Source organism: Antedon mediterranea, chromosome 6 (assembly GCF_964355755.1).
Source record: "Antedon mediterranea chromosome 6, ecAntMedi1.1, whole genome shotgun sequence".
Taxonomy (NCBI): domain Eukaryota; kingdom Metazoa; phylum Echinodermata; class Crinoidea; order Comatulida; family Antedonidae; genus Antedon; species Antedon mediterranea.
Genome location: NC_092675.1, coordinates 25,233,576 through 25,251,587, shown reverse-complemented (window position 1 = coordinate 25,251,587; position 18,012 = coordinate 25,233,576). Strand labels below are relative to the sequence as shown.

At 30.5% G+C, this 18,012-nt stretch overlaps 1 protein-coding gene across 8 annotated transcripts in view; it reads right to left on the bottom strand.

Annotated features, from left to right (window-relative positions):
• Window positions 1-18,012, bottom strand: part of LOC140051066 (microtubule-associated serine/threonine-protein kinase 2-like) — a 75,397-nt gene that overhangs the window by 46,705 nt on the left and 10,680 nt on the right. Inside the window, exon 1 of one of the 8 annotated variants that reach the window (XM_072096155.1) lies at window positions 3,923-4,128. The exons of 6 other annotated variants lie outside the window; for them this stretch is intronic. In XM_072096155.1, the coding sequence (XP_071952256.1) occupies window positions 3,923-3,997 (75 nt within the window). In that variant the 5' untranslated portion in view covers window positions 3,998-4,128. Of the gene's footprint in view, window positions 1-1,356; window positions 1,781-3,922; window positions 4,129-18,012 lie in introns of those variants that run through there. One more of the 8 variants, XM_072096153.1, reaches the window with a different exon arrangement.

Sequence of the window (18,012 nt, the reverse complement as noted above, 5' to 3'; positions counted from 1 at the left end):
GCCATTTAATTTGGGTGAAATTAGAGGGCGTTGAATTACATAGAATACACTCGCTCACCATATTGGAATATTTGTTAATATATTTATTTAAGTAAATTAATAAGTGGAATTCCAACCTAGCTTGGTGTGGGTTTATAATCAGGTTTTCAACAGTATAGTTAATACTTTAAATATCAGTATAAAACATGCAAAGTAATACAGGTAATTCTCATTTGACAGTAAAAGCAATAAACTCCCTACAGACAAACACTATTGTTTTCAGTAGGTTTGGAAACAATGATTTGCCAAAGAAAGTCAAGGTAAAAACTTTCTATTTTACACAAAAGTGAAAAAGAGAAATTCACTTAAAATAATCCTACATTTAAGTTAAATTTAAATATGTACTGTACACAGTAATGCATATCTAAAAAAACAAGAACTAAACAGTAATTTAACCACCTTAAATGAAATTTAAAAATTGAGAATTCAACTTATTTTTTATATACTGTATACCTAAACAGGAAAAAAATAGTCTTTGAGATTAAAAATTATAAAATCATTTTAATTTGAACATTTTTTGGATGGAGAAAATACTAATAATTGTTACCGTGCTAATGGCTGCACTATGACTCATCTGTGACACTAGACCATGTACAGAGTTTCCATAGCAACAAAATGTATTTAATGCATCCATAATTTATATTTACATTTTATAATACAAAAAAGGTGTAAATTTAGTGATTGTAGAATAAATTTTAACAATAAATTAAGCTTTTTTTAATGTAAATCTCCTACTGAAGTAACATATTAAAATCAATTTATTAACACTAACAGCATTTTTTAACAATGCTGTAAAATATTAACTTTAATAAGCAAAGGGTTAATGTTGTTGTAGAAACTAAACATTAAGTTGAATATAAATGAAAGACAAATATATTGTAAATATTTATTAAAACAGGTTAACAAGAATAGAGATAGTATACAAAAATAACTTTGTTAATACATCTTGTTTACCTGTACTAACTTTTTAAGATGACACAAATGTTGCTGGGTCTTTCAATTGTTATCATGAGGCACTATAAAGTGAATCATTTGTTGTACAGACGAATGAGGAGATATTAGTAAAATAAGCTTAACTGAAGAATGGGAAGCAATTCTTTACGAGTAGTGGCAACATCTTCGTAGGGTGCTGTGCAAAAAGTGGAAGGGCATAAAATAACTTTTGGCTGCATTAACGACTACACTCTAGGCTGTACTGTACATCACAATAATTCTTAAAATGAATATAAACAAAGCCATTTTCTTTCAATTGGTATAACTACAGTGTTTGTATCCATGATAACAAGTGTATAATAATAAAATAATAATTGTTGTTACCTCTCCAACGAGAAAGTCAATCAAAGATTCTGTAAAAACTTTGAAACATCCTAGATAGTCCATATCCTTCAGTAAATTTGTAAAGAACATATCTCACAGGATCTCATGAGATATGACAGTAATGATAGATTGGTATCTATCATTCACCAGCTACGAATCACATTTGAAGAAACACATGTCCTGTTGTATACATGGTCAAAACACAATAGCACAGCAGCAATAAAAAAAATATAATCACTATTTGGCAGATATACTCAAAAGATCCATATGCAGCTGATGTAGGCCTACCTCCAATTTAATACACAGTCCTTCTGAATACATCAGACATAATTAAGCTTAAAAATCATAGCACATTATCGAGTGTGATTGCTATTTTACCGCTAAACCAATCGTTAAACTACACTGATCTTTACATAATGTTAAAAGCACACTTCACTTTTTTGCCTTGCTGCCAACTGGCTAACCACTGAACTGTGACACATAAAGTTCTAGCTCAATTTCTGATCATGTGACCATTACTTAAGGAAGTCTAGGCTTCCGACAGCTTTTTAGGACCAAACAGCTGAGGACACTGCCTGATTTTATTTTCAAGACCTTCCCATTCTGTCAATCTTAATCAGGTTTAATTTTTAGTCAAATTATGATATCAATCAGAATTTGTCTCATTCAAAAAAGGTACACCTAATTTGTTTACACAAATAAATATAAAAGAACAAATGTGATCAATACAATTTAAAAAGACATTCTTTATTGATTATTGATAAATAAATCTGGTAAATCAATTTGTAAACTTTAATTTTCAAAAGTACACAACATACCAGAAATAAAAGGCTATACATTTCCAAAAAAATGATTTAATAAATAAAGTAAATTTCCAACTCCAGAAGGGACTTTTTAATGCATTTGTAAGCAAAAATAGATATTATGGGTGAGGTGGATGTGGGGAACAGAAAGTGGATATTGATAACTCTGATTGTTAACTTGTTATTTTTTAAAGGTCTGTGTAATTGTGTCAATATTCAATAAATTAAATCTGATATTTAGGCATGGGCCAAGGATTTCAAATTAGCGAGATAATATAATAGAGTAGGAAATCACTTTCACAAAAACAACAGATTTATATAGAGGAAGTGAATTAGTAAAATTATAGCATCTAGACTAAAAAAAGTGAACAGTACATATACATATATAATATGATAACATACTGCTCAAAGCTTTATCTGGCAAATAGAAATGGAGATTAAATACTGTATATATACATAATCATATTTAAGGAAGTCCATCGATAGTCTAATGCACTAACAACAACCACTCCTTTCCATGTTTATAGCCAAGGTTATAAACAAGTATATAGTTAAATGTAGTTTAGAAATACATAATATTACTGGTATGTAAATCGATTATATGAATATACGCTAAAGTCTTACCTTCCCAGTAGGCATACTGGTTCCCTATACCAGTCCCCATTTATGATTATCGGTAAATCCTCTTCAATGGTAATATAGTATACAAATTCAATGAATACAAATTCCTGACAAACTTTTCATTGATTTTGTACTAGAAAATTCTTCAGTGTTTTTGAATTATTATACTATTTTTGCATTTGTTATTTTGAAATATACTATTTTTCTTAGAATTCAAATTGTGTAAACAACAATAACATTATTATTGTTTACTTTTTTTATATACAAAAATATAATACTCATAGATTATAAAAATGAAATATTTAACCTTCAAACCATTATACACAAATCAAAAAGTTGAAGAAACAAGAAATTGAATGTGAATGATGTAACCTGTATAGAACACATACATTGAACTAATATTCATAAGTATTACAACAGGGAACTTTCGTTTTCACAATGTACCACTAGACTATCCTCAGAACGATTTGAGCATGTGCAGAACGGACTCAATAGCTGAATAGTCACATGGCGCATAGTTAAAACGAAAGGTCAATACTTCATGAGGTAGACACAAAACAACACAACAAAATACTGTTGACAACATCAATGGTAAAACAACATTACCATATCTTTTGGTTGGGTGGACACAAGACAAAGTGATTCAACGATTGGTATAAATGTATCCGTTTGGATATAGTTGTTCGGACACAAGCATATAATATAACATTATGTTTTTGAGACCAAGTTTACATGATGTATCCTGTTAATATAGATAGTTGGACACATGAGTCACAATGTATCAGAAACATTGAGATGCATACAATACATTCAGTGTAACATATTATGATGAAACAATAAGATATCATTTGAACAGTTATATTGTATAGAACAAGGAACACTACTGCATTTCAAAGCAGAAATACCTGATGATATATTGTATAAATACATACATAGGCCTATTAAAACAGTACAAGCAATTGTAGATTATACCTCAATGCAGTGATAGCACAATGTAAAGGTATGAGAATCCCAAAATATAAAACGTAATATCATCACACACCATAGAGAAAATTAAAATTCAAATCATAACGGTATAATGATCAAGCAGGAAAACAAAACATAGAATGGAAAGAAAATTCCTAATGTGAGGGAATACTTACCACTAACCGCAACTGGTGTGGTATTTGCGCCCGGGGTCGGCGCGCATGTAGAGGCCTCACGACCGTTGGATTCATAGCGCCAGTTGAGGATGTCCGTCTAACTGGCAAGTTCTGCCGGTAGTGGATGGCAGGAATACAAAGAGTACCATATCATTAGAACCAGGAAGTTGAGAATATTAATGCTATTAACGCGCCATAAAGCTAGCCTATTATTGCCATACACTATCGATAACAGTATGACAGTATTACTAATAATACTTATATCATAATAACAGCATCAGGTAAGCTACAGAGAATCACTGATATCTTTATATGTTTTGCTTTTCGATCATCTGTTGTTTGCAAAGTATGCTTTACTGATTATTATGATTATTATTAATGCAATAAATAAGGTAAACTAAATAAATTTCCTTTAAAAAGTTATTTGTTTCTCAAATCAACTTGAGATGACTGAACAATAAAGATCAAACAACAACAAAAAAAGTTTTTCCAAAATGCTTAAGCTTCAAAATCTTCAGAGATTCTGAGAAATTCTTTTGGGTATATTATGGATAGTCACACACTGTCCTCACTTACAACATCTGCCAGAGAAAAATCACAGTTGATGCAACTGAAATATAAGTTTGCCAAATCGTTGCCAACTACGGATCAACAAAAGTAATGCATGAATCACAATCCCCAGGTTTGGATCTAACAGCTGGTACGACCTTGTCAAATTCGACTCAAAAAAAGGCTCAAATGACACTGTTTCAAATGCAAGAACGAACACTAGCCTGGTACAGAATGGTTCAAAAACGACAACAATATACACCAATCAAAAATATGCTTTCAAAAAGTAAAACTACAAAATGTATTGATACTGCGTACCTAATAGAATTATCAGCATATAAGATTTATAGAGAATACCTTCTTTAAAGGAAGATGATGTAATGTTCTAAGCAACATGAGCTTCACCAGTATTACACATCTATCTTCATTTCAAGCATTTAAGTCGCACAAATCCAACATAAAACATACGGAATACATTAATGTAGGAGGGCGCTTACTTGATGCATTAATTTATTACATTACATGAACAAACAACAACAGCTGAAATGTTTTTTAGGTTTGTGAAGGATGGTCACTTTATCAACTTAGGCAGATAATTAGAAGGATATGAGTTTCACTAACGATCCACTGGAGGAAGATTAACATGATTTGCCTATTAGTGGTTGATGAGGTTACACACCAATGGTTTAAACGTTCTACTAGAATAACATTATAATTTATGATTTCTTTGTGAACTTTGTATTAATATTATTATATATTAATGTTCAAGATAATTTTCCACTTTCCCTTAGATCTGCAAAAGTGTTTTGAACAAAGTACACAAAATAAATAAATTAAGAATTAATATAAAATGACCAACTGTGCCATCAAATATTGAACAGTATTAGAAGACAACAAACATTCACAGTAAAACAAATATCATTTTATTTCTATTTAAACAGTTTCTATAAACTTAGTTTGTGAACAAAATATGAAGTAGAGTACTGCAGACTTTGTAAACCACTAAGAAATCATTCAGTCGTTTCCTGAGGAGATATTAACTTTATCCTCCTTTAAAAGAAATGTCTAATCTTGCAATCTCCAACTTCCAGAGCCTTTGGATGCATTTCAAGTGACGATAGCCGTGTTTACTACCCATCTGAGGAATTGAGTCAATATCCTTATTTTTAACAAACTACCAGCCATCCAGTAACAAAATATCAAGAAAGTTGAAAGTTCTAACAGAATTCAAATCCTGTATAAATCCATATGAATTTCAAAATATAACTCTAACACATTTTAATTGCATTTTTGATGTATACAGTATTTCTATAGGATGTGAAACTACAAAACACTGTAAAAACCTGATCATTAGGAATGGTTTGAATTACATAGGCATAAAAACTAATTTAGTGTAAATGAATGCGAGTATCTTCACAAACCAATTTTATGCAGTTAATTTTAGTCATGAATACATCATACTCATTCTGAACACACAAACTACTGCCTTCTCTCCATCAAGCATGACACTGCCAAATAATAATAAATTATTATTGTTTGTGTTTACAACAAATTTGCATCAAACTGGTATGGTACGATCTGTGCTTGTGTTCCACATCTCAGACATGACTGTCTAGCACAGATTTTAACATACATTGTCTTAAGTATGTGACAAGCAGATTACAGTAAATACTGGCAATCAATTCTACCTGTTCATTTTTAATGAACAATAACATTCTGAAGCTGTCAATGACCATATAAGAAGTATACAATTACCTGTAAATGTTCCATAAATTCTAGTCGCAACGACGACGACTCGAACATAGAAAATATTCCTCGTTTAAAGTGCTTACTTTCATCACTTGAGCAGAACAAACAAGAATTTATGTTGACATTTAAACACCTGAATTTCTCAAGCTTGTTGCCAATGATGCTATGGTCATAAGTCTTGTCAGTAAGCTTTATGTTTTGATAGGTATGGGGTATCATTCAATCAAGTACTGTAGATATTGCAAAGCTATTCAATTCAACTTTAAGCTATACAAACATTACATTGTCTAATGTCATTACATAAAGTAAACAAGAGTAAAAAGAAGTAAAACATAATCCATGGACCTATAAATTTATACTTTAGGTCCATGAATAGACATTGACATAGAAAATTAAATACAGGTATGTAAGTAAGGCGTCCACTTACTGGACACTTTACTCACATAGAAGAAACAGACGATGACTAAACAGATGATAGCTAAATGAAATTAGAGATTTTATCAGCAAGTAATGGAAGCAACTGCCACAGAAGAGACTACAATAAAAGATTAATGAATAGGCCTCACCCAAGCGGCCACCAAATTAACTGTATGTGACCATGTTCGTACGCATAATTATCTATTTATTCATATTCATATTCAAGGATTCAACATGGCCACTGGTACTGTTTTAAGAATATATTTTAGTGAGGATATTTAGTGATTTCAATTATTCAATGATTACTCCACTATTAAATAACATGGTATTGTTTATTGAACTATCAACTTAGGACGACTATTGAGGGCGACATTCATAATTAAGGAAATGATTCTCTAAATTCCTACTGTACTTGTTCAGATACTCATTGCATTTGACATATTTCTGAATTAAATGTTATGCTTTAGAGCTAATTGCATAGGGCCAGAAAGTATGCAATAATTTAGCAAAAGACATCGATTATCACAAATGACAGAGCAGGGTCGTGTCCGTCAAGCTTCAGCAGTATTCCTGACAAACACATTACTTCAAACTCAATGCCTCCATAACAAAATAATAAATAAAATAACAAAAAACTTAATATTACAAATTTATCATGTGATCATTTTTCCAAACAAGTTATTTATTAAATTACCGGTATACAAGTTGTAAACCGTTAGTTTTGCACGCTATTCCTATATCATCAGTTTTATTGTGCATAAAAGTAACATAATCATAATTATAAAAGGGTGCATACTACTGTACATTAAAACAGATACATTATTAAAGAGTGGTTGACAAAAATGAATGGGAAGTAATCATTTGAATTCAATTCAATTCATCATTTATTTTGACCAAAATCAAACATCAACACATGTAAATTTACTGAACAAATAAAATTTAAAAAAAGTATAATTTGGTATGGGATGACATAAAGACTGAAACAAGTTGCTGTCACCCCTCCTGATAAACACAATACATTAAATGTTTAAGCATTTTTACTGCGTAGTTGAAATTACTGTAGGTGCAAAAATAAGTGTACATATAGAAAATAAAGCTTGCCTTACTTTGAACATTACATCCTAGTTTGTATGGAATGATGATAAATGCTACAAATACAAACAATTTCCAAGGCTGGATTAAATGAAGTTGAACTTCTGATTGATAAAGACAATGAAATAGGCAAGGTTCAGCTAACTATCAATAAACATTGCAATGTGACAATGAATTAATCAAGGTCCAATGTTATCATTATCAATAGACTGTTTTGCTGCTGTTGCAGTGCAATTTATAATATCATAACGTGTTACATAAAACCATGAGATTTCTACATAATAAAACCAACTGTTAACTTCATAATGATGAACAATATTGAAAAACTTCATCTGATCCATCAACGAAAATAACGATTTTTGCTATGTTAGTAGAACAAAATAGAAAATTAGGTACTGTAAAACCTTTAATATGGAGTTTTTACTTTCCATATTTTAATATTTTAATGCAATTTTGTTATTTGTTGCATTTGTATTTTACTTTTGGTGTCGTACTTTCTGTATTTTACCCATTTTATCATGTTTTTTTGTGACAAGACAAATTTCAAGCAAGAGCGTGCTTGACAAAATAATTAATTTAATTTTTCCATCCCAAGGTCCAGGGTTCAATCCTGACCGAGTCAGAGTAACTCACAACTACATTGTCTATTCTACAGAGTTTATGACATGACAACAGTTTATCCATCTTGTAAATTTGGCAAGATTGTTGTTGTTTGATGCAAACAAAAAAAGAGCTATTTAATCTAGTTAAGTCACAAAAGGCTTGCATGCTTGAATTTTGTACAATATTGAACTTTTTATAAACATCCATAAGATAGAGATGGTAAACCCGACCCCCCAAAAAATACTATAAATTTGTGCTGGAAACACACTAATGAAAAACCACTTTTGAGAATACATATTTTGTATATTCCTATCAATTTTGCATGCATTATAATATATTTTTTGTTTGTGATCTGATTAAAATTAATACTCATTAATAATTCATCTTTTCTCATTAGCCATATGAACCTTTGAGAAATGAAAACAGTAATTATAATCAAATTGACTAGAAAAGCTCTTTTTAATAACCTATTACAAGACCTGAGAAAAGAATGTTTTTTTAGGAATCAATGCATTTCAATTATGGTTTATATTAACGTGAAAATATAGTACTGATATTACTAATAATTATTCTACAATCTGTATGCAAGAGATTGCAAAACTATAAATCAAATGCTGACTTATAGCATCCCATTGTTAATATGTGAAATTAAACACAGTGATGTTACAAGCAATGTAAATAAACTTTTAATGTGCTCATTTGCAAATGACTATTCCTCCGAGGGGTCATAGTACGTGGGTCAATTTAAAATTCCTTATTTGCATATCCCTGTACAATTTGTCGGTCTGCAGTTCCTTAATATTACTTTCAATTTGTACTAATGTATGGGAAGAATAAGAGAATGTGAGCTTGCTGTAATTGGTACTGTATTATAAACTATGCTTTAAATCAGGGGCGACGAAAGAAGCTTAAAGAAATAATACGAAATACAAATCAGTGAAATTTATACTGTATGTTTTTAAATAAAACATACGCATTTGCGACCACAATGACATTAGTGTCACAAACATAAAGCAGGATGGCCGTCATAAACCAAGTTCTTTAATACAATTTATTTGTTTCTATTTTTAATTCACCTACAATGCAAACGCAAACATGGTATTACCACAAATACCGTATATTTTGGTGTATAAGTCGCACTTTTGACACGCAAATTTGACCTCTAAATTAAGGGTGCGTCTTATACACCGAACATAAATGCCTAGGCTATCGTCACCTCGTTTGCTAGGCCTGAGTAGGCTAGGCCTAGCTACAGTAACTAACTAACGTAACGGCAACCTGCTTCTGCCTAGTTTTCAAGTCATTTCAGCATGATGTTATACTAAATATGATGAAAAGATTTGTTCATTATGGCGCTCCGATAAAATTTCATTTGTAAACGTTTACGTCGTACGATTGGAATAGTATTTATTTATACAGTAGTTATACGCACGATCGCCGTACCCCAAGCGCAAGCCCTTCTTTTGGTGGCCACATGGTGTACAGTATTCGACTAGTATATTCTCCAGGTGATTATAGCATGGACCTAGCGTACACACTTCTCGGATACATAGATACTAATCGAATACGATTGTCCATGAAAACGTGCGCCCTCTCGAAATGATCGAGCGATGCTAGCCCACACACGTGCGTGTTACACACACGGTCATGCACTCGATGTTGCGGCGAAACTCATGAATAACAAGTTAGAAAGAACTTGTTGAGGCTGGGCGCGGCCGAGCCTAGGTAAGAAAAAACCTAAATAAAGGACGCCGTTGTAGATATAACAAAATATATTATTACAATAATATTGATTACAATTTAAAAAAACATTGTTTTGATTAAATATAAGGTGCGTCTTATACATCGACGATATAAAAAATACCGATATTTTACTCTCAGTTGGGGGTGCGTCTTATACACAGGTGCGACTTATACACCGAAATATACGGTAAACTTTTATTTTTTAAATATCAAAATAATCTTTGTGAGTGATGACATATAGATTAAGATATACTAAAAAAAGATTACTGTCATTCAAATGACAGAATAGCTTTACATATATTCATATAGTAGAACGAAATACAGTGCAAGTAAATATAAGAATACCAATATTTTAAACAAAATAATGAATACATATACAGTAATAACCAATAATAAGCACCTTTTTTGATAAATAGCACATTTTTTTGTTCCAAAATGTTATCCAGAATCTATCATTATAATGGTCAATACCATGTCAAAAAGTGAAGAGGCAAATTTTGTACAATCCTCCAGTGACCATTCACACCAGTTGCACCAATAGTACCCAAAATACAGCAGGAAGGGGACCTTGTCAATCAAAACAAAATGCCATGCTTAGATGAGCAGTGTGATCGCACGTTCACGCACACGCTCGCATTAATATCTTAATCGGCCCAGGATGTTGCAAGTTGTTTTGAAAGCAATTTGAAAGATATGTAGGGCATAAATATTGTTATACTGTTATTAAATATGACAGTTTAATACTCGCATTTATAATCGACTTCAGCTGTCTCAAAAATATAAACTAATGGGAATTATGATTTTCTGGTTAGGGTACCCAACTTTTGAATAATAGGCGTTTTGGTTCTATACATAGGAATAGCCACATTTCAATAACATAGTAATAAGTCTTTCTGAATTATTTTACTTACACATGCTACTAAGCTTTAAATTTGACTGAATTTAGTTTCCAAAATATATTAATTTATATAGCGCACTTGCTCCAAAGAAATATTGGTGTTTTCAGGAAGCTTACTTACAACTATTTAATTTCATGCTTTTAGTCCAAAAACACTAGCCTATTTGTATTGAGGTGTTTTTAAAACCAATTCAATTTTATTTCAAATACACAGTTTGGTTGAAATGCATGTGAGATATTCTATCTTTACAAACATAAAACAATTTTGCAATGACTGAATATGAGTTAAAAAATGAATGGATAATGATAAAGTGTTGTTGGTAATATTATCCATTGCGTGGTATGGTGGATTAAATGGATAAACAAATAATATTTGAAGATTTTTGCGGTTAAAAGGATGACGAATATAGATTTCTCCTGAGAATGACTGGTGTTTACTAATTACATCATTAACACAGCTCATCAAATCATTGCTTACAGTATCATCAAGTTAGTTATCCATCTAGTTATACAGTACAGAAAACTATGCTTTACAGGGACTTACTTCTAAAATGTTGAAACCTTTAATATTAATTTTAAGAAAATGTTTTTCCTGCAATTTTCACACATTGCATAAAAATTGACAAGCATCAGACATATTGCATACATTAAGGATCTTTTTTATGTAAAAGTCCTTATGGTAAAGACAACATTACCAAATTCAATATGTTACAAACTACTATTTACATCGAGATCGAACTATAAACTATTCATGGTTCACTTCTACTCTATAAACCCATCTAGTAGTAAAATGTAGGCTAGTATAGGAATTTCAACATGCATAACTCCACTAATTCCTAAGGGTCTGTTTCTGCTGAAAAAATGAAAATAATCGATTTTTTCCAGTCACCGCAAACCACAAAAATAATCGCGTTGCAATTGAAAATTGCTACGACTGTAATCGGTTATTCAGGTAATCGGTTTTTAAAATTACGTCATCATTCTCCCACAGCGCAGTTCAAGTTATGAAAGGCCGATGAGAGTTGGTTTGTTTATACCCTATCGCTGCCTAAAACTCTCACATGTAGGATTAAAAATTACTCTTACGTAAAGCTATATTATTTTTAAAATAAACATCTAGGCCTACTACCGTACCACATACAACAGAATAATGATGTTATATTAATAAGGACACGTCGGCGAAAAAAGTTTGTTTCGCCGTTCGTTGGTTCTACCTTCGGTTGGTTCTACCGAAACAAGTCAACAAACAGGCCTAAAAAATGACATGTAAAACATCGTTAGCCTGGACTGGTGGTATGTAACGGGTGTATTGTAACACAGAATCCTGGAGTCTCTCGGTATAATTCTTCCCCACAAAATAATAAAAATCAAATGTTTAACATTTGATTGTTATTCGGTCTACATCGCGATCGTGGTTTTGCTGATCGTCGTCGTCGATATCGCGCAAATAAACAGCATGCTTTGTGACGTGAATAAGTTTGTCATACTCTAGAGGTCAAAGTGAGGTCAATAATCGCTATTTGTGTTGCAGCTCAAAACTGCTCCGCAATAATCGGTTAAAACAAGAAATAATCGATTAAAACACGCAATGGATTGAGTGTTTTTAATCGGTTATTTTTAATCGGTTATTTTATTTTGCGCCGTTTCTGCTGCCCAAAAATAATCGATTAAAAAAATAAACGGTTAATAATCGATTATTTCTGCTCAGCAGAAACAGGCCCTAAGAGTGCATCTTCAATAATTCTGCTGAACATCTTCAATAAATTTCTATTTCCTTATAATTTGACTCATGTGCACGTAAATCTGTTTAACGTTGTCAACCAATCAACTATGACTTGAACCCCAGTTCCCTTTATATATTAAGGTAGTCCTGACAAGGTTAAATAATTTATATATACTGACCAGTCCATGTTCAATTTTCATCACTAGCATGCAATACTATAATACTATACTTGATTTTAGCCACCATGATTGATCTGTGAAACATTTTTTAGGTGTAGACGATTAAAATCTCGACTGACCATTTACTAAAATAGGCTCTACTGTAGGTTCAGTTCCTTTCAAAAAATAATCTTAAAAGTACAGTAGTCCAGTTTCTACTTCATGCAGTTAAGTCCAGTCTGTCCAGTTTCTACTTCTGAGAGACTCATGTTAATGTAGATGATACTACATTAGGTTTTAATCGATACATTATGTCAATCTATGATTACATTCTACATAGTAACGAACAATTTAAACTAGAGTAGAGGAAAATTTGGTGTTATGTTTTTTCCCCATGCCAATTACACAAGAACTCTTAATACAGTAATGAGAAAATGGTTTATTAAAGAATGATAGTTAGAATACTTTTAGCAGAAGATGATCTATCAGTATCACTATGTATGACTGAATATAAAATTGTTTTATTGAACATCTTGAATTCATTTCAAATATGTCATTTTTAATAATAAAGAATTCTGCCAAACAAGACCACTAGACGCTTTCTATTTTATTTTCATTCTTTCTAAAGCCCTATGATTATAAATAATTAATAATTGTGAATGAAAAACTAATAATAATAGTGTACAAAGTACAAAAGTACAAAAACATAATACTAAACTTAATCATACAAACATATTCTTTAAGAAATTGTCATGACATTCTTTCATATTAAAAACAGCGATTGATTTAAATTGTTCAATTGCCCAGAATAATCTTTTATAAAATTGCTGTTATTTTCATCAGCAGTCCCTATAACGTAAACGATGAAACACCAAAGTATGTCAAATTATTATAATCTATAATGTTTAATACAAATATAGCATTTCATATTATTATTAATAATCCTGCATGCATAATTCCCAATTAATGTAGATTTTATTAAATAACCTAGAACTGAAGTGTTAATCAAATAGGTCAAAATTAATCTATTTTGGTAGAGTAACAGACAGCCGGAAATCTTGTTAAAAAAGAAAAAATAATTGCAAAAAAAATGTGGAGATTAAATAATATTTGTTATTATAAAAATGGATGAAGCTATTCATTTTTGTTAAAGTATTAATAATACATTAATATTTTATTCTTAACACCTTATATGAATATGATTAGTTAAAAAATAGTATTTAAGTCCTCATCATTCTTCCTGATAACATTTTTTTTTTAATTTAAAGGAAATAACTCAGGTAATCAATCAATCAGGAGAAACATAGTCTTTTATTTTGTTTTATAATACCACAGTACACAATAGAGCCCCTAGTAAATATCCCCTTAAAAGGGATGTCCCTTAAATAGGGTTGGCTGTGGTGTTAAAACATATTCGCTATAGTTTCACAGTGTCCCCTCCCAAGGTAGAAGTTCTACTTTATTCATTTTCAAATTTTACAAACATCTAATCTTGTTATTTTTGCATGAGTTTGCATATTCACTAGGTAGTAATGATTTTCTGTTTGCATGTAAATAATAAAAAATAAAAGCAAAATCAACCACAATACGTTATAAATAAATTCCTTGGTAAATGGTTTATAACCGATTAAATTAATTTCAATATAAAAAAAAATTCCTTTGTTGGAACTAGTCAATCTAGGTGACACTCGCATGCATGCTGTCAATTATGGTTTTAAAAAAGAATTTTACTCTAATTGAACATTTAAATGGGTAAAATACAACTTGGCACACAGTTGTTATTTAATTTCAATGTTCCAAAATGTCAAATCCCAAGACGCTGCACAAAAAAGTTGAGCTATAAGATATTCACAATAAAAGGAAGTAAACTTTTCAACTTTTTATCTAGCTATCTGGAAAATATCATTCAATGTTGGTAAGATACCTTCTGTGTTTAATAAATCATAATAAATATTCATCTATCATCATTGAAATCATATTTTAGCTACAAACATTTCATTGCAGATAATATGGTCCGTTATTGTTTATCGATATCAATTGAAGGCATCAGCTAACTATGTTATTGGCAGTCCAAGGTCTCTTTTTTTTTCCTCCTAAAATATTGTACCCTAATTAGAATAAATGGTTATTGTCACCAAATTTATTAGTGCAAAAATGATTAATAGATGTAATCTGCGTGTGAAGTATGTTATACATTTGAACGACATAAAGTGGGCAACCATTTCTGTAAATATTGATAAACAAAACAGTTGATAAACCTTTCTAGTTAATTTATACTAGTTCAGGGTTTTATTAAAAATACACAAACCAGAAGTAGTCTTGGTAGTTAATGAGTGCTGCTTACCAGAATAAACCAACATTTAATTGGCCTATTTCTCTTTGAGAATGGTGCTACAGTACAACCGGAATACATATTCATGGAATACACATCAGACAATAGTACATTCCTCAATAAAGGATTACATTTTTAATAAAATATTTTAATAAACATTCAGAAATTCAATAATACTATGAATTCTACTGTACCTCTTGTCCTCCAACCACCAACATTTTGTTTGAATAAAATAAAACAACAGGATGTATAAAAAAAACGTTTATTAAATTTTCAGATTTGGTTTAGTAGTACTTAACTAGTAGACATTATTCCTCAACCCACAAAATAGATAAGCATTAAGGATGATTAATTCATAAATTTAATACAATTTTCATTTATTTGCTTCCTACAAATTTCCTAATGATTATTTCATAAAGTTAACACATCATCAATATCAAGGAATATTATATATAATTGTCTAAGTTCAAGGATAAACATATACAACCCACAATTCAAATAAGCCTTAAAACTAATCCTGCTTTGGGATTTGCTATATTAAAATCATCCAGGTCATTTTAAAGTGGTTGACCAATAAAATAAATTTACTTATATTACTATATAATTTTAATGATTTTTTTAATTGTAAATGTAAAAACCAATACATTGTTATGTTAAGTAATACAAACAATGATACAAATTAATTAATTAATTAATTAATTAATTAATTCGTCCTATCAGAGAAGACTTGTTTTACCAGCATAATCATGGCCGAGGAGAACCTTAAACCTGTGCCGTTTGTATGACTAATGATTTGCAGCACCCGTTTCAACTGCTCGACAACTTTACTCAAACTCAATACCTACTATATGAACACACACAATGAATGTTAAACTGAATATTGAAATCAAAAAGCTGATTAATATGACTGAAAATTGCAAGGTAAAATAACTGTCAGTATCACCTGGCATAAGATACATCTATTTCAAGTTTAGTACATAATTTTACACGACGTCAGAATCTTACTTAAGGTATCGATGTACGTAATATTTTAAAGCTACTTCTAAGTGTCATCATATTTTACAAGATGAATGTCAACAAAATCCTGGAAATAATGTTATGTGGAATGATAAGTCCGGAATAGTATGAGGTCAAGTTAATGGTGAATGATGAACCTGCTTGTATTAAACCATATTTACTAGTGTAGTAACATTTCAAACTCTCAACTAGAAATATTTTATTGCATTTGTGAAAAAAATAAAATAATCGCGATAATAAAAAATCTAAATGAAAATAGCTTTCATCATTTTCATAAATGCATTAATTTTGTGTTTTGAGCTTTTAATGAGTACTCAGAATGTTCAATACTAATCCCAAAACTCAGTCAAAATATATAATAAATTGTACAAAATCCAAATCCAAGTCAAATCAAATATCCATCGCATCTAGTTAATGATATTAATCAACATTCTGTATTTAAATTAATTAACATTTTCATTTCATATTTTCATTCATTTAAATCGTTTTCTGATTATCACATAAAAAGTATTAGTTACTTCATCCGGTTCATGAAAAAAGTTCGAACCAAAACACATTTTGGAATCAAATTCCATAATCACTATTAAAACTGTACCCCATGTCAGAAACTAAACTTGGCATAGTTACTACTTTGATTAAATTTAAATTAAATATGGAAATTAGAATGCCCTCCTTGTCATTTTATTTAATTAGAGGAGCAATAAGGCATGACAATACCATATTTTACTTTTGTCGAGGCTCCTATCTTTATTATTAGGTCTAAAAATTGTGTCAGGGTGATTGGTGACCAATAAAAACAGGATATTTTATTATTTATAAAATGTTTTCCCTAAATAGAGTTTATTAAGTACTAGCCAATGAAAATGACCAACTTGAAGACAAAATAGATATAAATAAAATAAAACAATAACAGAACATTGATCCAACACAGCTTGCCAACTCGGATCATTGTATGCCAAAAAAAAAAGCCAATAAGTTCAAATCAATGATAATAGCAAGATATTAAATTAATTATTTCATGAAAAGCACTCGGTTCAATTAAAAATTGTACTGACAACTCAGAAATACTATCAGCTATTTCAATTTAGAACAATTCTGTTGAAAAAAAATGACAGGAAGTGAAAATGGTAACAATGATACTGAAAATGGCGGCAGACATGATGGAAAGATTAGCAATTAACTATTGCGAACAATTATCCATTAGGATCATCATTCAATAACCTATACATTAAGCATGTCTATGTTAGCATACAGAGTAAAGAATATTGGCAGAGAAACAAATCTGGGGAAAACACTAATCTATCAATCCATTGAAAAAAATCAACATTTTGAGCAATATCTTTATTTGCAAGAATATAAAATTATTTTCAGTGAAAAATATAATATTTTATTATAAATTAGTGTGAAGTGACATCAAGCTAATGAAGGCGTGGCATTGGTGGAATTATGCAGCCAATAAGGGAAGTCATTTGATTGACTTGAACAGGGCTTTACTTGTCATAATCAATAAAATCAATATTAGTCTGTTATACAGAGAGTGAAGCAAAATTTATACACTACAGTAAAAAAGAAATTAGTTTTTACAGTTTAATACCGACAAATAATTTAAAATGTATACTACCGGTATTACCACCTTTATGATACTACAGTATGTCAAGAAATTGGGAGTATAATTTATTTATGCACTGGGTTATTTACTTATAGTGGAAACAGTTCCTTCCTTAAAGTCTTTCTGTTCATACCTACTGGTATAAAAAATATCATCAGAAGGTCACCAATCCTAATAGGATACTTCTGATGAAGAAAATT